The sequence below is a fragment of the Crinia signifera genome, chromosome 7, assembly GCF_055691185.1.
Source record: "Crinia signifera chromosome 7, ASM5569118v1, whole genome shotgun sequence".
Lineage (NCBI taxonomy): Eukaryota > Metazoa > Chordata > Amphibia > Anura > Myobatrachidae > Crinia > Crinia signifera.
In genome coordinates, this window is record NC_139223.1 from 1,342,618 (window position 1) to 1,366,743 (window position 24,126).

Below are 24,126 nucleotides of genomic sequence, written 5' to 3' on the forward strand. Positions count from 1 at the left end.
CATCTCCCTGTGTGACCAGCCGTCCTATCCCGTGTAATAATGTGTGTATCCTCCGGTCACCTGCGCGGTGTCCGCTCCCCCGTCATCTCCCAGTGTGACCAGCCGTCCTATCCCGTGTAATAATGTGTGTATCCTCCGGTCACCTGCGTGGTGTCCGCTCCTCCGTCATCTCCCTGTGTGACCAGCAGTCCTATCCCGTGTAATAATGTGTGTATCCCCCGGTCACCTGCGCGGTGTCCGCTCCTCCGTCATCTCCCAGTGTGACCAGCCGTCCTATCCCGTATAATAATGTGTGTATCCTCCGGTCACCTGTGCGGTGTCCGCTCCTCCGTCATTTCCTGTGTAATGTATTTTTGTGCCCTCCTGCCGACCAAGTAATACCTCTGTCTGTCTCTTAACAGTTTGAGAAATATCCGGGTAAAATAGAAAATCTGTATAGACAGAATCAGAGTACTGTAAGTATTGCTCCATTTCTCCATATTGTACCTGTGGTACCCCCTGCCACCCCATCCCTACACCATCCCTCCCCACCCCATCCCACCATCCCTCCCCACCCCATCCCACTTTATCATTCCCCATCCCACTTTATCCCTCAGTCTCTCCAGCCTACACTGACCGTTTCTTCTCTTACGTTTTCTCTCCCTACAGTTTTACCCTCCGTTTTCCCCACTTATTACTGCACTACCCCCAGTGTTACCTCCTAGTGTCTCCTTTGGATCTCTGCAGGGAGCGTTTCAGCCTAAGGTGAGTGCGTTCTCGTGGGATGGGACCCGATACGGGCTCTAACCAATCTGAACTTTTTTGTCTTTGAATTCCTTCATTTAGAGCACAAGTTCTGAGCTGGCCTCACGATGCTCTGTGCCTCCGCCGATTACCCACAAGGCTCCTCAGGTGAGTGGTCTCTTTGGCTGGGGTCTGGGGAGGAGGAATGGGGGAGGGGGGTGGTATACGGTATTGTACAGAGCAGTGTGTGTGATGGGGGTCCTGGGCTGGGAGGAGGAATGGGGGGATATACGGTATTGTACAGAGCAGTGTGTGTGATGGGGTCCTGGGCTGGGAGGAGGAATGGGGGGATATACAGTATTGTACAGAGCAGTGTGTGTGATGGGGGTCCTGGTCTGGGAGGAGGAATGGGGGGATATACGGTATTGTACAGAGCAGTGTGTGTGATGGGGTCCTGGGCTGGGAGGAGGAATGGGGGGGATATACGGTATTGTACAGAGCAGTGTGTGTGATGGGGTCCTGGGCTGGGTTGAGGAATGGGGGGATATATGGTATTGTACAGAGCAGTGTGTGTGATGGGGTCCTGGTCTGGGTGGAGGAATGGGGGGATATACGGTATTGTACAGAGCAGTGTGTGTGATGGGGTCCTGGGCTGGGAGGAGGAATGGGGGTTATACGGTATTGTACAGAGCAGTGTGTGTGATGGGGTCCTGGGCTGGGAACAGGAATGGGGGGTATATACGGTATTGTACAGAGCAGTGGGTGTGATGGGGTCCTGGTCTGGGAACAGGAATGAGGGGGTATATACGGTATTGTACAGAGCAGTGTGTGTGATGGGGGTCCTGGTCTGGGTGGAGGAATGGGGGGATATACGGTATTGTACAGAGCAGTGTGTGTGATGGGGTCCTGGGCTGGGAGAAGGAATGGGGGGATATACGGTATTATACAGAGCAGTGTGTGTGATGGGGTCCTGGGCTGGGAGGAGGAATGGGGGGATATACGGTATTGTACAGAGCAGTGTGTGTGATGGGGTCCTGGGCTGGGTGGAGGAATGGGGGGATATACAGTATTTTACAGAGCAGTGTGTGTGATGGGGTCCTGGGCTGGGTGGAGGAATGGGGGGATATACGGTATTGTACAGAGCAGTGTGCGTGATGGGGTCCTGGGCTGGGAGGAGGAATGGGGGGATATACGGTATTGTACAGAGCAGTGTGTGTGATGGGGTCCTGGGCTGGGAGGAGGAATGGGGGGATATACAGTATTGTACAGAGCAGTGTGTGTGATGGTGGTCCTGGGCTGGGGGGAGGAATGGGGGGATATATACAGTATTGTACAGAGCAGTGTGTGTGATGGGGTCCTTGGCTGGGTGGAGGAATGGGGGGATATATACAGTATTGTACAGAGCAGTGTGTGTGATGGGGTCCTGGGCTGGGGGGAGGAATGGGGGGATATATACAGTATTGTACAGAGCAGTGTGTGTGATGGGGGTCCTGGTCTGGGAGGAGGAATGGGGGGATATACGGTATTATACAGAGCAGTGTGTGTGATGGGGGTCCTGGGCTGGGAACAGGAATGGGGGGAATATACGGTATTGTACAGAGCAGTGTGTGTGATGGGGTCCTGGGCTGGGAGGAGGAATGGGGGGAATATACGGTATTGTACAGAGCAGTGTGTGTGATGGGGGTCCTGGGCTGGGAGGAGGAATGGGGGGGGGATATACGGTATTGTACAGAGCAGTGTGTGTGATGGTGGTCCTGGGCTGGGAGGAGGAATGGGGGGATATACAGTATTGTACAGAACAGTGTGTGTGATGGGGTCCTGGGCTGGGTGGAGGAATGGGGGGATATATACAGTATTGTACAGAGCAGTGTGTGTGATGGGGGTCCTGGTCTGGGAACAGGAATGGGGGGATATACGGTATTGTACAGAGCAGTGTGTGTGATGGGGGTCCTGGTCTGGGTGGAGGAATGGGGGGATATACGGTATTATACAGAGCAGTGTGTGTGATGGGGGTCCTGGTCTGGGAACAGGAATGGGGGGATATATGGTATTATACAGAGCAGTGTGTGTGATGGGGGTCCTGGTCTGGGTGGAGGAATGGTGGGATATATGGTATTGTACAGAGCAGTGTGTGTGATGGGGGTCCTGGTCTGGGAGGAGGAATGGGGGGATATACGGTATTGTACAGAGCAGTGTGTGTGATGGGGGTCCTGGGCTGGGAACAGGAATGGGGGGGATATACGGTATTGTACCGAGCAGTGTGTGTGATGGGGGTCCTGGTCTGGGAGGAGGAATGGGGGGATATACGGTAGGTACGGCGCAGTGTGTGTGATGGGGGTCTGGGTGGAGGAATGGTGGGATATATGGTATTGTACAGAGCAGTGTGTGTGATGGGGGTCCTGGTCTGGGAGGAGGAATGGGGGGATATACGGTATTGTACAGAGCAGTGTGTGTGATGGGGGTCCTGGGCTGGGAACAGGAATGGGGGGGGATATACGGTATTGTACAGAGCAGTGTGTGTGATGGGGGTCCTGGGCTAGGAGGAGGAATGGGGGGTATATACGGTATTGTACAGAGCAGTGTGTGTGATGGGGGTCCTGGGCTGGGAGGAGGAATGGGGGATATACAGTATTAGACAGAGCAGTGTGTGTGATGGGGTCCTGGGCTGGGAGGAGGAATGGGGGGATATACGGTATTGTACAGAGCAGTGTGTGTGATGGGGTCCTGGGCTGGGAGGAGGAATGGGGGGATATACGGTATTGTACAGAGCAGTGTGTGTGATGGGGGTCCTGGTCTGGGAGGAGGAATGGGGGGTGTCACGGACCCACCGGTCGCCTGCTCCGATACGTCAATCTGAGCAGCGCCGGCCGTGACTGGGGTTCACTCAGGACACTCGGGTCCTTTCCTTGAGGTACACTGCCACCAGCCAAAACCTGATTTTAGCGCCTGAAACTGCGCAAGGGGCGGCTTGGCTCGCCCCTGACCACACAATACAAGATAACAATGGTAACGTTTTCCAGCCTTTCTCTCCTGAGGCTAATGAGTCTTAAGAACACAGAACCAGGACTGAGAATATGTATTATTTATTCCTAGAAATACTACAGAGCTTTAGAAAATAGTTACAAGATTTTACAGTGATTTTAAAAGTACACACAACGATTTTTAAATGCAATTTCAAAAATAAAAAGGGAAAAAAGACAGAACCGTATCTTACAATCCTGAAGTGGGGGGGGTTCTCCACAAGAAATCTCTCGTCGCCTACAGCCTGATTGCTAGACCCCCAGGTAGTGACACTGACTATAGGGAGAAGAGACTTAGTTATACCTTGCAGACTCCCTCATCCCTCCCACCCTTGGGATTCCACTCTTTCCATGCTGAAGGAGTGTGGAAGGTCCCTGGCAATGTACAGTCTGCTGTTTTCAAAGTGATTGATCCTCTTTCCTTGCATAGCAGACCCACTGATAAGAGATGTTAAGGAAGGGGACAAACTCTAACCTCTTCTTCTGGACCATGGTTTATGAGGGGCTCAGATCTTATCTTACATCCTGACTCCGGAGGAGTCCACAGGCCTCAAACTCAAACCAGGGTCACCTACAGTTTACATACAAGACATGTCCTGATTCCAATACTCACAGGAGACATAACTATTACACCAATATCAGACATACATTCACCGGACAGATAATCATAACAGGAGGCATACGTTAATTTGATCGATCACCTGATCTGATCGTTACACCTCCCCCTTTTAAAATGGCGCACAGAGGCGGTGACCCACGTCATCGTCTCATCAGTGCGCTATTAACTACATCACCTGGACAGGTAGCAGTGGTCTCTGTGCTGAGACAGACTGCCACTGATTCTGCTGAATTTGTACAAACACTTTCTTATACTTGACGTCTGTCATGGGACTACCGGACGCCATAGCCGTGGCTAGGGTGGGCAATGGGCATAGTCCCTGTCCCTCTCGCAGGAGATGGCAAACTAAAAGCACACAGGTGTCCTCGAACCCATAGTCTGTGAGCACACTGATATAGTGGGAGCTGTGTCCACCCCGGCTGGTATTGACACAGCCCACCACAGCTGTGCGTCGGACTCCTGGACACGGATTCTCCCCTGCAGCTGGCAGTTTGGCCTTACTCACTGAGATCAGTACCAGACCATTCCGCCACACCCCAAATGGCCATCCCCCTGGGACTCGCAGCTCGGCACGTTTAACTATACCACAGGTGTGGGGCATTCTCCCAGCACTATATACAGACTTAAACATGTCTTCCCAGCACCTCTCCTGAGCTGACTGACCCCCCCTCCCCTTCACTGGGGGGAAGGTCCACTCACTCAACACCTCACACCTCATCCTTTTGTGAGGAGATTTGCCCTCTGTGTCTGTGTGTGTGAATTGTGAAGGGGGGCACGTTTCTGCAAGGGGGAATACCAGCAGGTCATTGTCCCCTGTCTTGGGAACATCCCAGCTCAGCTTTTCCGAGGTTAATGGAGCTGAGTTTACCTGTGCTTCACGGGCCCTCCCACCCTTCTGGTTACACACAGCAGCTTCCCTACTAGCCACTGGCTCTATTCCTGAAACAACCCTCTCACTGTACCCAGGGGTATCTTTCCCACTTCCCAGGTATGGGGCAGCCTGTGCAGGGTTGATTCTCAGTTCTGCGTGGAAAGCCAAGCTTTCCATGGCAGTCCAGGACACCTTCCTGAGCCTGACCTTCCCTCCCAGACCCGCAGGTTCTGTGGCTGGGGTGGTGCCACTGAGGTTCTCAGGAGAGGCATCCGTTATCCAGTGACGCTGGAAAAATGCACTCTCTGGAGGGTTCTCAGTGCCTGGAGGGAACCCCTGCTGTGGTCCTGTATCTGTTCTTGTGTGGCTACAGTAAGGAGGGGGGTTTGGGGGGAAAGCTGCAGTAAGGGACACTCTCTCCCTATCTGACAGGTCTACAGTGCACACAGGACCCACCGGGTCACTTATTATACCTGGTACCACATTTCCCACAGTAGCGCAAGACATCACATTATCAACAGTAACATCAATATCATAACCTGGGGAGACATCCTGCAATACCTGCAAATTAGCCTGTGCATCTTCCACAACACATGGGGCCCATCCTGCTGGCTTACAATTGCACCATGGCAAACCCGCTATATCTGGATCCCATTGTCTCTGAGCAGGAATGACGTTATCTGAGCATGTTGTCACCAGTAACTTATTGGCAGGTACATGCTCTGCCTGCAACCAACTCAGATCTGTCCCATTTCTGCAGTTTGCGTCCCCGGGCACCATGTCACAACCAGACATCACTGGAGGAACAGGGTTAACTTCTAGCACAGCAACCTTAATGACATCACCATCAGCACTCCTACAACTGGTGAGTGAGGGTGTCTCATTCCCAACTAGATTAGGGCATTCATTTAACCCCACAAACTGGCAAGGATTACCCACTATACCTGTCTCTAACTCACCCTCCACCTCTACCGAAGGTACGGCACTATCACAGATCATCCCAGGGGCTTCACACAAAATAACAACATTGCAATGTTCAGCATGGTTACATACTACCTGAGATGCATCATATGGTTCAGAAGGGTTAGCGACAGATATGTGTGGAGTTAATAAAAGTCCCACATCAGTAGTCCCACACATACTTGTGTGCATACAGTCAGAAAGTCCCATTCCTATTTCCGACATAGTCTCTCCCCTGCATACTTTCACTATGCAGCCAGCCGCTTCCGGCAACAAATCTGGAGCAACGGGAGGGAACATGCTGCTCACATCTTCCAGCAGTTTAAACTGGACCTTGTGATGTGAGGTCTCTGGAACAGGTTCCACACCGATTGTAGCAGGCCCGGGTACCATGTCCATGAGGGAAACCCCGGTAGGCTGTGTCGTTGGTTCCATAGCTGGTGATAGAAGCTGTTCCAGGCGATTCCTTTCAGCCTCTGCCCAGCGGCACTGCTCTTTCCACCATGGAGTATCGAGCTTTTTACAATCATAAGCATATTGCTGCGCTATTTCAAAACAGTCCGTCAGGTCTCTCAGCAGTAACCCAGGAGTCGCATCGGGACCCCAGGTTAGAAACTCACCGCGATACATGCCGAAAACATTGCGCTCATCATTTCGTGCACGGGTGAGCCGCTTGATCATCTCCCAGCGGGAATTGTTGGGGCAGGAGATACCTTGCAGCTGACATTCTGTAGTGAGTTCTTCTGGGCTCATAAGCCTAAACGGATAATCATCACCATATGGGTCAGAATACTCACTGGGCTCTTCTGGTGCTGTAGGGGATTGGTACTCTGCAGTCTCCCTGACTGCCACACATCCTACAGTCTCCCTGGTGCTAGCAGAGATGTCACCTCTCTGAGCATCGGCTGTAGTGTCCAGGGCCAGCTCATTACTCACAACCAAGCTGACACTCACTTGGCTTCCTCTGTCTGCTTCCAAGACAGGGAACTGTGCATGACGCGGTCCGGTGAAATTCGCGTCAGCGGTCATTTGGGACCTCTGTCCCTTGTTAGGCTCCCCATGATTGATAACAGAGTCCACACCATGATCCAACACATTATTTACTTCCGCAGACAGTAAAAGTTCAGTACGAAGCCCATCTCCTGCTAACTCAGTAGCCACGGCAGATAAAGTCTCACGTAAAGGTTCGCCATCATGATGCCCTGTATCATCCTCCACTGGTTCACCAACAGCGATCAGCCCCCTGAGCCTCACCAGTTCCAACTGGTACTCACGCTCAGCCTGACGCTCCGCAGCCTCTCTGTCGACAATGGCTTTGCGCTCCGCAGCCTCTCTGTCGACAATGCCTTGGCAGAACTGCACCAGCTGCAAAGCGAATACGGGGTTCACATTCTTCAATTGCCTGCTAGCAGCTAGAAGGTCGCTCGGCAGTGTAGACTTGCTGGGTCCAGCAGAAGTGTTTGACCCTGGCGCGGAATCGTTTGTACTGTCCAGTGCTGACTGAGCCCCTGGGGTAGGATTGTCCATGGACTGGTTTCCTCCAGCAGCTAGAGTCCGATCGGCATCCACTAGTGCCTGAATCATACGTTCTCTACTCTGGCCAGACCAAGGGATATTCCTCTGCACACACACGACCGCCAGGTCATCTCTCCTCATCTGCTGGTAATCAGCCATCCGGAGTCTCTCACTTGTCAAATAAAATGATAGGAAAGAAAAACAAGAGAAGGGAGGGAACAGAAATTGCACTCACTGGGTGACTTTTAAAACTATAGTAAAGCTCTGAGTTCTGATTCTGGTGATGTGGGTATTTCTCACAAAATTCTACCCACACTCACTTAAGTTCTTAAAGAGAAAAATGAATTCTCCACCCCACCGCTTGCCACCAAATGTCACGGACCCACCGGTCGCCTGCTCCGATACGTCAATCTGAGCAGCGCCGGCCGTGACTGGGGTTCACTCAGGACACTCGGGTCCTTTCCTTGAGGTACACTGCCACCAGCCAAAACCTGATTTTAGCGCCTGAAACTGCGCAAGGGGCGGCTTGGCTCGCCCCTGACCACACAATACAAGATAACAATGGTAACGTTTTCCAGCCTTTCTCTCCTGAGGCTAATGAGTCTTAAGAACACAGAACCAGGACTGAGAATATGTATTATTTATTCCTAGAAATACTACAGAGCTTTAGAAAATAGTTACAAGATTTTACAGTGATTTTAAAAGTACACACAACGATTTTTAAATGCAATTTCAAAAATAAAAAGGGAAAAAAGACAGAACCGTATCTTACAATCCTGACGTGGGGGGGTTCTCCACAAGAAATCTCTCGTCGCCTACAGCCTGATTGCTAGACCCCCAGGTAGTGACACTGACTATAGGGAGAAGAGACTTAGTTATACCTTGCAGACTCCCTCATCCCTCCCACCCTTGGGATTCCACTCTTTCCATGCTGAAGGAGTGTGGAAGGTCCCTGGCAATGTACAGTCTGCTGTTTTCAAAGTGATTGATCCTCTTTCCTTGCATAGCAGACCCACTGATAAGAGATGTTAAGGAAGGGGACAAACTCTAACCTCTTCTTCTGGACCATGGTTTATGAGGGGCTCAGATCTTATCTTACATCCTGACTCCGGAGGAGTCCACAGGCCTCAAACTCAAACCAGGGTCACCTACAGTTTACATACAAGACATGTCCTGATTCCAATACTCACAGGAGACATAACTATTACACCAATATCAGACATACATTCACCGGACAGATAATCATAACAGGAGGCATACGTTAATTTGATCGATCACCTGATCTGATCGTTACACCTCCCCCTTTTAAAATGGCGCACAGAGGCGGTGACCCACGTCATCGTCTCATCAGTGCGCTATTAACTACATCACCTGGACAGGTAGCAGTGGTCTCTGTGCTGAGACAGGACTGCCACTGATTCTGCTGAATTTGTACAAACACTTTCTTATACTTGACGTCTGTCATGGGACTACCGGACGCCATAGCCGTGGCTAGGGTGGGCAATGGGCATAGTCCCTGTCCCTCTCGCAGGAGATGGCAAACTAAAAGCACACAGGTGTCCTCGAACCCATAGTCTGTGAGCACACTGATATAGTGGGAGCTGTGTCCACCCCGGCTGGTATTGACACAGCCCACCACAGCTGTGCGTCGGACTCCTGGACACGGATTCTCCCCTGCAGCTGGCAGTTTGGCCTTACTCACTGAGATCAGTACCAGACCATTCCGCCACACCCCAAATGGCCATCCCCCTGGGACTCGCAGCTCGGCACGTTTAACTATACCACAGGTGTGGGGCATTCTCCCAGCACTATATACAGACTTAAACATGTCTTCCCAGCACCTCTCCTGAGCTGACTGACCCCCCCTCCCCTTCACTGGGGGGAAGGTCCACTCACTCAACACCTCACACCTCATCCTTTTGTGAGGAGATTTGCCCTCTGTGTCTGTGTGTGTGAATTGTGAAGGGGGGCACGTTTCTGCAAGGGGGAATACCAGCAGGTCATTGTCCCCTGTCTTGGGAACATCCCAGCTCAGCTTTTCCGAGGTTAATGGAGCTGAGTTTACCTGTGCTTCACGGGCCCTCCCACCCTTCTGGTTACACACAGCAGCTTCCCTACTAGCCACTGGCTCTATTCCTGAAACAACCCTCTCACTGTACCCAGGGGTATCTTTCCCACTTCCCAGGTATGGGGCAGCCTGTGCAGGGTTGATTCTCAGTTCTGCGTGGAAAGCCAAGCTTTCCATGGCAGTCCAGGACACCTTCCTGAGCCTGACCTTCCCTCCCAGACCCGCAGGTTCTGTGGCTGGGGTGGTGCCACTGAGGTTCTCAGGAGAGGCATCCGTTATCCAGTGATGCTGGAAAAATGCACTCTCTGGAGGGTTCTCAGTGCCTGGAGGGAACCCCTGCTGTGGTCCTGTATCTGTTCTTGTGTGGCTACAGTAAGGAGGGGGGTTTGGGGGGAAAGCTGCAGTAAGGGACACTCTCTCCCTATCTGACAGGTCTACAGTGCACACAGGACCCACCGGGTCACTTATTATACCTGGTACCACATTTCCCACAGTAGCGCAAGACATCACATTATCAACAGTAACATCAATATCATAACCTGGGGAGACATCCTGCAATACCTGCAAATTAGCCTGTGCATCTTCCACAACACATGGGGCCCATCCTGCTGGCTTACAATTGCACCATGGCAAACCCGCTATATCTGGATCCCATTGTCTCTGAGCAGGAATGACGTTATCTGAGCATGTTGTCACCAGTAACTTATTGGCAGGTACATGCTCTGCCTGCAACCAACTCAGATCTGTCCCATTTCTGCAGTTAGCGTCCCCGGGCACCATGTCACAACCAGACATCACTGGAGGAACAGGGTTAACTTCTAGCACAGCAACCTTAATGACATCACCATCAGCACTCCTACAACTGGTGAGTGAGGGTGTCTCATTCCCAACTAGATTAGGGCATTCATTTAACCCCACAAACTGGCAAGGATTACCCACTATACCTGTCTCTAACTCACCCTCCACCTCTACCGAAGGTACGGCACTATCACAGATCATCCCAGGGGCTTCACACAAAATAACAACATTGCAATGTTCAGCATGGTTACATACTACCTGAGATGCATCATATGGTTCAGAAGGGTTAGCGACAGATATGTGTGGAGTTAATAAAAGTCCCACATCAGTAGTCCCACACATACTTGTGTGCATACAGTCAGAAAGTCCCATTCCTATTTCCGACATAGTCTCTCCCCTGCATACTTTCACTATGCAGCCAGCCGCTTCCGGCAACAAATCTGGAGCAACGGGAGGGAACATGCTGCTCACATCTTCCAGCAGTTTAAACTGGACCTTGTGATGTGAGGTCTCTGGAACAGGTTCCACACCGATTGTAGCAGGCCCGGGTACCATGTCCATGAGGGAAACCCCGGTAGGCTGTGTCGTTGGTTCCATAGCTGGTGATAGAAGCTGTTCCAGGCGATTCCTTTCAGCCTCTGCCCAGCGGCACTGCTCTTTCCACCATGGAGTATCGAGCTTTTTACAATCATAAGCATATTGCTGCGCTATTTCAAAACAGTCCGTCAGGTCTCTCAGCAGTAACCCAGGAGTCGCATCGGGACCCCAGGTTAGAAACTCACCGCGATACATGCCGAAAACATTGCGCTCATCATTTCGTGCACGGGTGAGCCGCTTGATCATCTCCCAGCGGGAATTGTTGGGGCAGGAGATACCTTGCAGCTGACATTCTGTAGTGAGTTCTTCTGGGCTCATAAGCCTAAACGGATAATCATCACCATATGGGTCAGAATACTCACTGGGCTCTTCTGGTGCTGTAGGGGATTGGTACTCTGCAGTCTCCCTGACTGCCACACATCCTACAGTCTCCCTGGTGCTAGCAGAGATGTCACCTCTCTGAGCATCGGCTGTAGTGTCCAGGGCCAGCTCATTACTCACAACCAAGCTGACACTCACTTGGCTTCCTCTGTCTGCTTCCAAGACAGGGAACTGTGCATGACGCGGTCCGGTGAAATTCGCGTCAGCGGTCATTTGGGACCTCTGTCCCTTGTTAGGCTCCCCATGATTGATAACAGAGTCCACACCATGATCCAACACATTATTTACTTCCGCAGACAGTAAAAGTTCAGTACGAAGCCCATCTCCTGCTAACTCAGTAGCCACGGCAGATAAAGTCTCACGTAAAGGTTCGCCATCATGATGCCCTGTATCATCCTCCACTGGTTCACCAACAGCGATCAGCCCCCTGAGCCTCACCAGTTCCAACTGGTACTCACGCTCAGCCTGACGCTCCGCAGCCTCTCTGTCGACAATGGCTTTGCGCTCCGCAGCCTCTCTGTCGACAATGCCTTGGCAGAACTGCACCAGCTGCAAAGCGAATACGGGGTTCACATTCTTCAATTGCCTGCTAGCAGCTAGAAGGTCGCTCGGCAGTGTAGACTTGCTGGGTCCAGCAGAAGTGTTTGACCCTGGCGCGGAATCGTTTGTACTGTCCAGTGCTGACTGAGCCCCTGGGGTAGGATTGTCCATGGACTGGTTTCCTCCAGCAGCTAGAGTCCGATCGGCATCCACTAGTGCCTGAATCATACGTTCTCTACTCTGGCCAGACCAAGGGATATTCCTCTGCACACACACGACCGCCAGGTCATCTCTCCTCATCTGCTGGTAATCAGCCATCCGGAGTCTCACACTTGTCAAATAAAATGATAGGAAAGAAAAACAAGAGAAGGGAGGGAACAGAAATTGCACTCACTGTGTGACTTTTAAAACTATAGTAAAGCTCTGAGTTCTGATTCTGGTGATGTGGGTATTTCTCACAAAATTCTACCCACACTCACTTAAGTTCTTAAAGAGAAAAATGAATTCTCCACCCCACCGCTTGCCACCAAATGTCACGGACCCACCGGTCGCCTGCTCCGATACGTCAATCTGAGCAGCGCCGGCCGTGACTGGGGTTCACTCAGGACACTCGGGTCCTTTCCTTGAGGTACACTGCCACCAGCCAAAACCTGATTTTAGCGCCTGAAACTGCGCAAGGGGCGGCTTGGCTCGCCCCTGACCACACAATACAAGATAACAATGGTAACGTTTTCCAGCCTTTCTCTCCTGAGGCTAATGAGTCTTAAGAACACAGAACCAGGACTGAGAATATGTATTATTTATTCCTAGAAATACTACAGAGCTTTAGAAAATAGTTACAAGATTTTACAGTGATTTTAAAAGTACACACAACGATTTTTAAATGCAATTTCAAAAATAAAAAGGGAAAAAAGACAGAACCGTATCTTACAATCCTGAAGTGGGGGGGGGTTCTCCACAAGAAATCTCTCGTCGCCTACAGCCTGATTGCTAGACCCCCAGGTAGTGACACTGACTATAGGGAGAAGAGACTTAGTTATACCTTGCAGACTCCCTCATCCCTCCCACCCTTGGGATTCCACTCTTTCCATGCTGAAGGAGTGTGGAAGGTCCCTGGCAATGTACAGTCTGCTGTTTTCAAAGTGATTGATCCTCTTTCCTTGCATAGCAGACCCACTGATAAGAGATGTTAAGGAAGGGGACAAACTCTAACCTCTTCTTCTGGACCATGGTTTATGAGGGGCTCAGATCTTATCTTACATCCTGACTCCGGAGGAGTCCACAGGCCTCAAACTCAAACCAGGGTCACCTACAGTTTACATACAAGACATGTCCTGATTCCAATACTCACAGGAGACATAACTATTACACCAATATCAGACATACATTCACCGGACAGATAATCATAACAGGAGGCATACGTTAATTTGATCGATCACCTGATCTGATCGTTACAGGGGGATATACGATATTGTACAGAGCAGTGTGTGTGATGGGGGTCCTGGGCTGGGAGGAGGAATGGGGGGATATACGGTATTGTACAGAGCAGTGTGTGTGATGGGGTCCTGGGCTGGGAGGAGGAATGGAGGGATATACGGTATTGTACAGAGCAGTGTGTGTGATGGGGGTCCTGGTCTGGGAACAGGAATGGGGGGGGGGGATATACGGTATTGTACAGAGCAGTGTGTGTGATGGGGGTCCTGGTCTGGGAACAGGAATGGGGGGGGGGGATATACGGTATTGTACAGAGCAGTGTGTGTGATGGGGGTCCTGGTCTGGGAACAGGAATGGGGGGTATGAACGGTATTGTAGAGAGCAGTGTGTGTGTGATGGGGGTCCTGGTCTGGGAGGAGGAATGGGGGGATATACGGTATTGTACAGAGCAGTGTGTGTGATGGGGTCCTGGTCTGGGAGGAGGAATGGGGGATATAACGGTATTGTACAGAGCAGTGTGTGTGATGGGGTCCTGGTCTGGGTGGAGGAATGGGGGGATATATACAGTATTGTACAGAGCAGTGTGTGTGATGGGGTCCTGGGCTGGGAGGAGGAATGGGGGGTATATACGGTATTGTACAGAGCAGTGTGTGTGATGGGGGTCCTGGTCTGGGAGGAGGAATGGGGGGTATATACGGTATTGTACAGAGCAGTGTGTGTGATGGGGTCCTGGTCTGGGAACAGGAATGGGGGAAAATACAGTATTGTACAGAGCAGTGTGTGTGATGGGGTCCTGGTCTGGGTGGAGGAATGGGGGGATATACAGTAATATACAGAGCAGTGTGTGTGATGGTGGTCCTGGGCTGGGAGGAGGAATGGGTGGGATATACAGTATTATACAGAGCAGTGTGTGTGATGGGGGTCCTGGGCTTGGAACAAGAATGGGTGGATATACGGTATTGTACAGAACAGTGTGTGTGATGGGGTCCTGGTCAGGGTGGAGGAATGGGGGGCATACGGTAGGTACGGCGCAGTGTGTGTGATGGGGGTCCTGGTCTGGGTGGAGGAATGGGGGGTATATACGGTATTGTACAGAGCAGTGTGTGTGATGGGGTCCTGGTCTGGGAACAGGAATGGGGGGGATATAGGGTATTGTACAGAGCAGTGTGTGTGATGGGGGTCCTGGTCTGGGAGGAGGAATGGGGGGATATACGGTATTGTACAGAGCAGTGTGTGTGATGGGGGTCCTGGTCTGGGAGGAGGAATGGGGGGATATACAGTATTGTACAGAGCAGTGTGTGTGATGGGGGTCCTGGTCTGGGAACAGAAATGGGGGGATATACGGTATTGTACAGAGCAGTGTGTGTGATGGGGTCCTGGTCTGGGAACAGGAATGGGGGGATATACGGTATTGTACAGAGCAGTGTGTGTGATGGGGTCCTGGTCTGGGAGGAGGAATGGGGGGATATACAGTAATATACAGAGCAGTGTGTGTGATGGTGGTCCTGGGCTGGGAGGAGGAATGGGTGGGATATACAGTATTATACAGAGCAGTGTGTGTGTGATGGGGGTCCTGGGCTGGGAACAGGAATGGGGGGGATATACGGTATTGTACAGAACAGTGTGTGTGATGGGGTCCTGGTCTGGGTGGAGGAATGGGGGGCATACGGTAGGTACGGCGCAGTGTGTGTGATGGGGGTCCTGGTCTGGTAGGAGGAATGGGGGGTATATACGGTATTGTACAGAGCAGTGTGTGTGATGGGGTCCTGGTCTGGGAACAGGAATGGGGGGATATACGGTATTGTACAGAGCAGTGTGTGTGATGGGGGTCCTGGTCTGGGAGGAGGAATGGGGGATATATACGGTATTGTACAGAGCAGTGTGTGTGATGGGGGTCCTGGGCTGGGAACAGGAATGGGGGGATATACGGTATTGTACAGAGCAGTGTGTGTGATGGGGTCCTGGTCTGGGTGGAGGAATGGGGGGATATACAGTAATATACAAAGCAGTGTGTGTGTGATGGGGGGTCCTGGTCTGGGAGGAGGAATGGGGGGATATACGGTAGGTACGGCGCAGTGTGTGTGATGGGGGTCCTGGTCTGGGAGGAGGAATGGGGGGATATACGGTAGGTACGGCGCAGTGTGTGTGATGGGGGTCCTGGTCTGGGAGGAGGAATGGGGGGTATATACGGTATTGTACAGAGCAGTGTGTGTGATGGGGTCCTGGTCTGGGAGGAGGAATGGGATATATACAGTAATATACAGAGCAGTGTGTGTGATGGGGGTCCTGGTCTGGGAGGAGGAATGGGGGGATATACGGTATTGTACAGAGCAGAGTGTGTGATGGGGTCCTGGGCTGGGAGGAGGAATGGGGGGATATACGGTAGGTACGGCGCAGTGTGTGTGATGGGGGTCCTGGTCTGGGAGGAGGAATGGGGGGTATATACGGTATTGTACAGAGCAGTGTGTGTGATGGGGTTCCTGGTCTGGGAGGAGGAATGGGGGGATATACGGTATTGTACAGAGCAGTGTGTGTGATGGGGGTCCTGGTCTGGGAGGAGGAATGGGGGGATATACGGTATTGTACAGAGCAGTGTGGTGTGATGGGGGGTCCTGGTCTGGGAGGAGGAATGGGGGGATATACGGTATTGTACAGAGCAGTGTGTGTAATGGGGTCCTGGTCTGGGTGGAGGAATGGGGGTATATACGGTAGGTACGGCGCAGTGTGTGTGATGGGGGTCCTGGGCTGGGAGGAGGAATGGGGGGCATATGGTAGGTACGGCGCAGTGTGTGTGATGGGGGTCCTGGTCTGGGAGGAGGAATGGGGGGATATACGGTATTGTACAGAGCAGTGTGAGTGATGGGGTCCTGGGCTGGGAGGAGGAATGGGGGGTATATACGGTATTGTACAGAGCAGTGTGTGTGATGGGGTCCTGGTCTGGGTGGAGGAATGGGGGCATATGGTAGGTACGGCGCAGTGTGTGTGATGGGGGTCCTGGTCTGGGAGGAGGAATGGGGGGATATACGGTATTGTACAGAGCAGTGTGTGTGATGGGGGTCCTGGTCTGGGAGGAGGAATGGAGGGATATACGGTATTGTACCGAGCAGTGTGTGTGATGGGGTCCTGGTCTGGGTAGAGGAATGGGGGGCATACGGTAGGTACGGCGCAGTGTGTGTGATGGGGGTCCTGGTCTGGGTGGAGGAATGGGGGGATATACGGTAGGTACGGCGCAGTGTGTGTGATAGCAGGCTCGGGCTGTGAGGAGTAATAGGGGGGAGGGGGTACATGGTAGGTACTGAGGTGGTATCGGTGTGATTTCTGCATTGGGTCCTTACTGTGTCTTTCTATTTCAGATGAGTGAACAATACAAGCCAAGGGTAAGTCCCCGTGTGTCCCAGCCACGTATCCGCCAAGGTATTGCCTTCTCCCTCTCTCTCGTGATTATCCTGAGAGCCAGCCGTCCGTACATACAGTCTCACGCTATGTGCATGTATGTTCTGATGGCTGGTACGTGCATAGTCCGGACACCGTGGCTCATCTCTCAGTTTTTCCTTAGTGTCACACAGGATTGGTTTTATACAAAGTATTTTGTGCTGTGTGTGTGACACTAGCATCATGTGACCTGTCATTAACCAATTGGAGGATGCAGCTCATGAGCTCTTCAGATGCAGATCCCAGATTAGTAACCTTTTCTATTAATCACGTGTATGAAGGGAAGGTGGCACATGACTGTGTACCAGGATGGGGGAGGGCCACGTATAACTATGTGTTTCTGTCACAGAGGTCCGGGCGCTGGTGTGCCATGCATGTTCGTGTGGCGTATATGATACTGCGACATCAGGAGAGAATGAAGGTACGGTTCCCTGTTGTGTCTCTGTGTATGTATTCTGGGGATTGGGGGGTCGGGCTATAGAGGGGAGAGGGACCATCCTCGCCTGTGGGCAATGTCCGCTCATACATCCGTCCCCTGGTCCCTACGCTCAGGGTGAGGTGTCTAGAAGCAGAGACAGCTGCAGTCTGATGCCAGGTAGTAGGTGGAGAAATATTGGCGGTGTCTACGAGGTGACGTTACCGAGGGCCTGGTCTGGCTGCCATGTGCTGATGTTACCGAGGGCCTGGTCTGGCTGCCATGTGCTGATGTTACCGAGGGCCTAGTCTCGTGGCTGTCATGTGCTGATGTTACCGAGGGCCTAGTCTCGTGGCTGTCATGTGCTGATGTTACCGAGGGCCTAGTCTCGTGGCTGCCATGTGCTGACGTTACCGAGGGCCTGGTCTGGCTGCCATGTGCTGATGTTACCGAGGGCCTGGTCTGGCTGCCATGTGCTGACGTTACCGAGGGCCTAGTCTCGTGGCTGTCATGAGCTGACGTTACCGAGGGCCTAGTCTCGTGGCTGTCATGTACTGACGTTACCGAGGGCCTAGTCTCGTGGCTGTCATGTGCTGACGTTACCGAGGGCCTGGTCTGGTGGCTGTCATGTACTGACGTTACCGAGGGCCTAGTCTCGTGGCTGCCATGTGCTGATGTTTACCGAGGGGCCTGGTCTGGCTGCCATGTGCTGATGTTACCGAGGGCCTAGTCTCGTGGCTGTCATGTACTGACGTTACCGAGGGCCTAGTCTCGTGGCTGCCATGTGCTGACGTTACCGAGGGCCTGGTCTGGTGTCTGTCATGTACTGACGTTACCGAGGGCCTGGTCTCGTGGCTGTCATGTACTGACGTTACCAAGGGCCTGGTCTCGTGGCTGCCATGTGCTGACGTTACCGAGGGCCTGGTCTCGTGGCTGCCATGTGCTGACGTTACCGAGGGCCTGGTCTCCCTGCTGCCATGTACTGACGTTACCGAGGGCCTAGTCTCGTGGCTGCCATGTGCTGACGTTACCGAGGGCCTGGTCTCGTGGCTGCCATGTGCTGATGTTACCGAGGGCCTGGTCTCGTGGCTGTCATGTACTGACGTTACCGAGGGCCTGGTCTGGTGGCTGTCATGTACTGACGTTACCGAGGGCCTGGTCTCGTGGCTGTCATGTACTGACGTTACCGAGGGCCTGGTCTCGTGGCTGTCATGTACTGACGTTACCGAGGGCCTGGTCTCGTGGCTGCCATGTGCTGACATTACTGAGGGCCTGGTCTCCCTGCTGCCATGTACTGACGTTACCGAGGGCCTAGTCTCGTGGCTGCCATGTGCTGACGTTACCGAGGGCCTGGTCTCGTGGCTGCCATGTGCTGACGTTACCGAGGGCCTGGTCTGGTGGCTGCCATGTGCTGACGTTACCGAGGGCCTGGTCTCGTGGCTGCCATGTGCTGACGTTACCGAGGGCCTGGTCTCGTGGCTGCCATGTGCTGACGTTACCGAGGGCCTGGTCTCGTGGCTGCCATGTGCTGACGTTACCGAGGGCCTGGTCTCGTGGCTGCCATGTGCTGTCGTTACCGAGGGCCTGGTCTCGTGGCTGCCATGTGCTGACGTTACCGAGGGCCTGGTCTTGTGGCTGCCATGTGCTGACGTTACCGAGGGCCTGGTCTCCCTGCTGCCATGTACTGACGTTACCGAGGGCCTAGTCTTGTGGCTGCCATGTGCTGACGTTACCGAGGGCCTGGTCTCGTGGCTGCCATGTGCTGATGTTACCGAGGGCCTGGTCTCGTGGCTGCCATGTGCTGACGTTACCGAGGGCCTGGTCTCGTGGCTGCCATGTGCTGACGTTACAGAGGGCCTGGTCTCGTGGCTGCCATGTGCTGACGTTACCGAGGGCCTGGTCTCGTGGCTGCCATGTGCTGACGTTACAGAGGGCCTGGTCTCGTGGCTGCCATGTGCTGACGTTACAGAGGGCCTGGTCTCGTGGCTGCCATGTGCTGACGTTACAGAGGGCCTGGTCTCGTGGCTGCCATGTGCTGACGTTACCGAGGGCCTGGTCTCGTGGCTGCCATGTGCTGACGTTACCGAGGGCCTGGTCTCGTGGCTGCCATGTGCTGACGTTACCGAGGGCCTGGTCTCGTGGCTGCCATGTGCTGACGTTACCGAGGGCCTGGTCTCCCTGCTGCCATGTGCTGACGTTACCGAGGGCCTGGTCTCCCTGCTGCCATGTGCTGACGTTACCGAGGGCCTGGTCTCGTGGCTGCCATGTGCTGACGTTACCGAGGGCCTGGTCTCGTGGCTGCCATGTGCTGACGTTACCGAGGGCCTGGTCTCGTGGCTGCCATGTGCTGACGTTACCGAGGGCCTGGTCTCGTGGCTGCCATGTGCTGACGTTACCGAGGGCCTGGTCTTGTGGCTGCCATGTGCTGTCGTTACCGAGGGCCTGGTCTTGTGGCTGCCATGTGCTGTCGTTACCGAGGGCCTGGTCTCGTGGCTGCCATGTGCTGTCGTTACCGAGGGCCTGGTCTCGTGGCTGCCATGTGCTGACGTTACAGAGGGCCTGGTCTCGTGGCTGCCATGTGCTGACGTTACCGAGGGCCTGGTCTCGTGGCTGCCATGTGCTGACGTTACCGAGGGCCTGGTCTTGTGGCTGCCATGTGCTGACGTTACCGAGGGCCTGGTCTCGTGGCTGCCATGTGCTGACGTTACCGAGGGCCTGGTATCTCTGCTGCCATTAACTGCTCAAAAGCAGCTTTATCAAAGGCATTTGGTCTCGTGGCTGCCATGTACTGACGTTACCGAGGGCCTGGTCTCATTGCTGCCATGTACTGACGTTACCGAGGGCCTGGTCTGGTGGCTGCCATGTGCTGACGTTACCGAGGGCCTGGTCTCGTGGCTGCCATGTGCTGACGTTACCGAGGGCCTGGTCTCGTGGCTGCCATGTGCTGACGTTACCGAGGGCCTGGTCTCGTGGCTGCCATGTGCTGACGTTACCGAGGGCCTGGTCTCGTGGCTGCCATGTGCTGACGTTACCGAGGGCCTGGTCTCGTGGCTGCCATGTGCTGTCGTTACCGAGGGCCTGGTCTCGTGGCTGCCATGTGCTGACGTTACCGAGGGCCTGGTATCTCTGCTGCCATTAACTGCTCAAAAGCAGCTTTATCAAAGGCATTTGGGCAGCAAAACATTTCAGTCCCTTCATACCTCCATTTGCCAACTTTGGACCTTGTTCGAACTAACTGGTTACTCATTTGGACCTTGCATCTCAAGACCATCTGGACCACCGTTTTATAGCGGATCTCCTGATATCAACTATCTCTACAGGATCTCAATGTCCTCATTAGGTGATGGTATTGACACCAGTCAGGTCCAAATGAACTACAGTTTCCTCCTGACCCATGCTGCAGGTTGCCAAAGACAACCAAACCATACCATGCTTTCATATTACCCCAGGTGTTACCAGTAGTAGTTACAATACTTGTTATTTAAAGGTATTTTTTATGTGGTTAGCTAACGTTTATTGTATATGGGTATCCAGATAAGGTTGCTTGTCCTCTGATCTGACTGACTCTTCTACTGAAAATTCTCCTGTCCCCCTTCACCTGCTCTCTCCCGTCACCTTCTCCTGTCCTCCTCACCTGCTCTCTCCCGTCACCTTCTCCTGTCCTCCTCACCTGCTCTCTCTCCCGTCCCCTTCTCATGTCCTCCTCACCTGCTCTCTCCCATCACCTTCAACTGTCTTCCTCTTCTGCTCTCTCCTGTCACCTTCTCCTGCTCTCCTGTCCTCCTCACCTTCTCTCTTCCGTCACCTTCTCCTGCTCTCCTCACCTGCTCTCTTCAGTCACCTTCTTCTGTCCTCTCCACCTGCTCTCTTGTCTTCTTCTCTTGTCCTCCTCACCTGCTCTCTCCAGTCACCTTCTCGTGGTTGTCCTCATCCCCTGCTCACTCCCGTCACCACCTTGGTCCATCTATGTTTCTTAATCTGACATCGGGGTCTTTTCTCTGTCACAGCTTGCACATGGGGCTCCTCACAAGCCTGACTTCCGTAATGAACTCCTCTGTCTAAGTTCGGGAATTGGTACTCTTCCTTCCTCACATGAACTGGCGCGGACGTCCTCTCTCATGACTGGTAATGGACTGCGGATTGCACAATGTGCTTGTGTAGGAGTGACACATTGGGTGGTTCTATTGTCGCTTGCGTGTGTGTGTGTGTGTGTATTAGTGTGGGATGCCTGATCCTGGATGGGGGGAGCATGTTCTGTAGTGATTCTCCTAGGTCATTGTTTCCTCCTGTCCCCCCCCCAGGTGCTGTGTCCCACCCTCCTGGACAGTTTCAGGTTGTTACTTCAGCTGCAACCTTTCTTCCACCTTCTGGTCCAGTCGGTGAGTTTTGGCATTTTGGGAGTCTTATGAGCCAGATTGTCATGTTTTGATCGAATGGGCTTGTGGTTGGCCATGCCTTGTACCGCGGCCATATCTAGGACCTTTTCAGGTGACATATCATCAGTCTCTCGCTGTGCAGGACCCCAACATCACATGTGGTGCATACAACGATTGTGTCTTGGCTCAGGTGGCGCACGCGGCTAGCATGACCACATGGTATGTTTAGTTGGATCCATGTGGAAATCTTACATCCTCTCTCTCCTGACCATTTTGCTTTCTTTCAGATCATTTTATCCGATCTCCTGGGTTCTCACCGCTGGCATCTCTGACAAATGGTGCCTTTGGTGGACTGGGGAATCCATCTTATAGTAAGTAATCTTTTTATTGAACGTCTGCACCTTTACTCAAAATCACAAATGAAAAACCCCAAAAGCTAAGGTTCTTCTTTTATTTTTAAGGGGTTTTAGGTCTGGCAATGGGACTGGTGGCGGGCGCGTGGCAGTGGGACTGGTGGCGGGCGTCTGGGAATGGGACTGGTGGCGGGCATCTGGCAATGGGACTGGTGGCGGGCGCCTGGCAATGGGCGTCTGGGAATGGGACTGGTAGTGATGGGCGTCTTGCGATGGGACTGGTGGTGATGGGCGTCTGGCGATGGGACTGGTGGTGATGGGACTGGTGGTGATGGGCTTCTGGGAATGGGACTGGTGGTGATGGGACTGGTGGTGATGGGCGTCTGGCGATGGGACAGGTAGAGCTGTAGTGGGTATTTATAGGTGACATGTCTACATGGTGAGTGTCTTTGTAACTTTTTGTATTGAGTGTAGGACTCGGTAACCATAGAGCACAATCTCTCTTCTACTAGATCCTTCCGCCATGTTTAATCATAAGGAAGCCTCCATGGGTCACAGTTTTCCCAATCCGCATGACCCCTGGAATCGGCTGCATCGTACCCCACCATCCTTCCCTACTATCCCCAGCCAGGACTCTCTCAGCGCACACATGAAAGAGGAGAAGGACCGGTGAGCATAGCGTCATGGCTGTCCCCTTATATTCCTGTGTGTTTACATACGTTTCATCTTCTATTTCTTTCTTTCCAACACAGTGAGCTCCTCTACTCGCGTTTGGCACCACGCGTTTCTCCTCTTACATCATCGCAACGTCTCCCGGGCAGTGACAACCGCGGCCCCTCACGTACTCTCTCCCCTTACGTAAGGCCGGGAAGCAGCTCAGAGACCAAGCCTCGCCTGACGCCAGATCATCCCTCCAAAGTGAAAGTGAAGGAGGAGCCTGAGCTATTAACCTTTGATGTGGGACGCTCCCCTCTGCCTGGGCTTCACCTGTCCCATCCATCACCCCCCTTTGAGCGGTTGCGTGGGGCTTTTCTGGGAGAGCAGTACCCCAATGCACTGGAAGCCTGGCGAGATGTGTACCGCAGAGCGGATCCACCTCCCCAACATCTGTATGAGCAGCGAGAGGAACGCGCCCATATCCTACGGGAAGACTTTGAACGGGCTCGTATGTACGGGCTCCCTTCCCACATCACAATGCAGCACGCAACGCCATCTATGCTGGGCGCTCTCTATTCTCACCATGGCGCTAGGCTTCTTAGCAAGACCCCTCCCATTAATCTGCTGAGTGCCCCTCCCCCACTCATATCTACTGCACGACCGGGGTCCCCCCACCGCAGGGACATTTTCAAGGATAGAGACTGCAGATAGATTGGCCGCTGTCTCCGCCTGTACATATTTATATATTTAACCCTGATACCTTGGGCTTTTGTACATTTTTATTGTATAACGTGATTTTAAGCACTGTGTTCCCCGTTTAGCATCCCTTCCCCCCCGGTTTCTCTGTATTGGAGAGGTGTAAGGTGACGGGGGAAAGGACTGGCCGACTCTGTATCCCATCTCCATTAAATATTTTCCCCACAATTCCTTGCGGCTCTTCTCGTCTCACCATTTGTTTGTATGTTGGTAAGGATATGGATCATTAGGTCACAGACATGCAGAAAGGTCGACATGGGTAAGGTCGACAGTGAAAAAGTCGACATGGTTTTATTTTTTTCACCCGAAAATCGACATAGTCAACATAAGCACTAAAACGTAGCACCGCGTCCCCTCGCATAGCTCGGCACACTATTATATTCTCCCACCATGCCCTAGTGGCTGGTAGGGCATGAAATGCCGCCTGTTGGCACATTGTGTCGACATGGACGCCGAAACATACCACGCGTCCCCTCGCATGGCTTGCTGTGCTAGTCCATGCTTCAGCACACTGTTTTATTCTCCCACACCCTAGTGGATGGTAGGGCATGAAACGCCACCTGTCGGCTCAAAAAAACAGTAAAAAAAAATCATGTTGACCTCCCCCCAAT

General features: G+C 52.9%; 1 protein-coding gene across 2 annotated transcripts in view; it reads left to right on the plus strand.

The window, feature by feature from the left end:
• Positions 1 to 23,685, plus strand: part of FBRS (fibrosin) — a 38,333-nt gene extending 14,648 nt beyond the window's left edge. For both annotated transcript variants that reach the window (XM_083152195.1, XM_083152196.1), the window contains 10 exons: positions 402 to 455; positions 649 to 744; positions 826 to 891; positions 16,880 to 16,903; positions 17,308 to 17,379; positions 21,381 to 21,498; positions 21,675 to 21,752; positions 22,037 to 22,120; positions 22,615 to 22,771; positions 22,855 to 23,685. In XM_083152195.1, the coding sequence (XP_083008321.1) occupies positions 402 to 455; positions 649 to 744; positions 826 to 891; positions 16,880 to 16,903; positions 17,308 to 17,379; positions 21,381 to 21,498; positions 21,675 to 21,752; positions 22,037 to 22,120; positions 22,615 to 22,771; positions 22,855 to 23,470 (1,365 nt within the window). In that variant the 3' untranslated portion in view covers positions 23,471 to 23,685. The remainder of the gene's footprint in view (positions 1 to 401; positions 456 to 648; positions 745 to 825; positions 892 to 16,879; positions 16,904 to 17,307; positions 17,380 to 21,380; positions 21,499 to 21,674; positions 21,753 to 22,036; positions 22,121 to 22,614; positions 22,772 to 22,854) is intronic.
• The last annotated feature ends 441 nt before the right edge of the window (positions 23,686 to 24,126 follow it).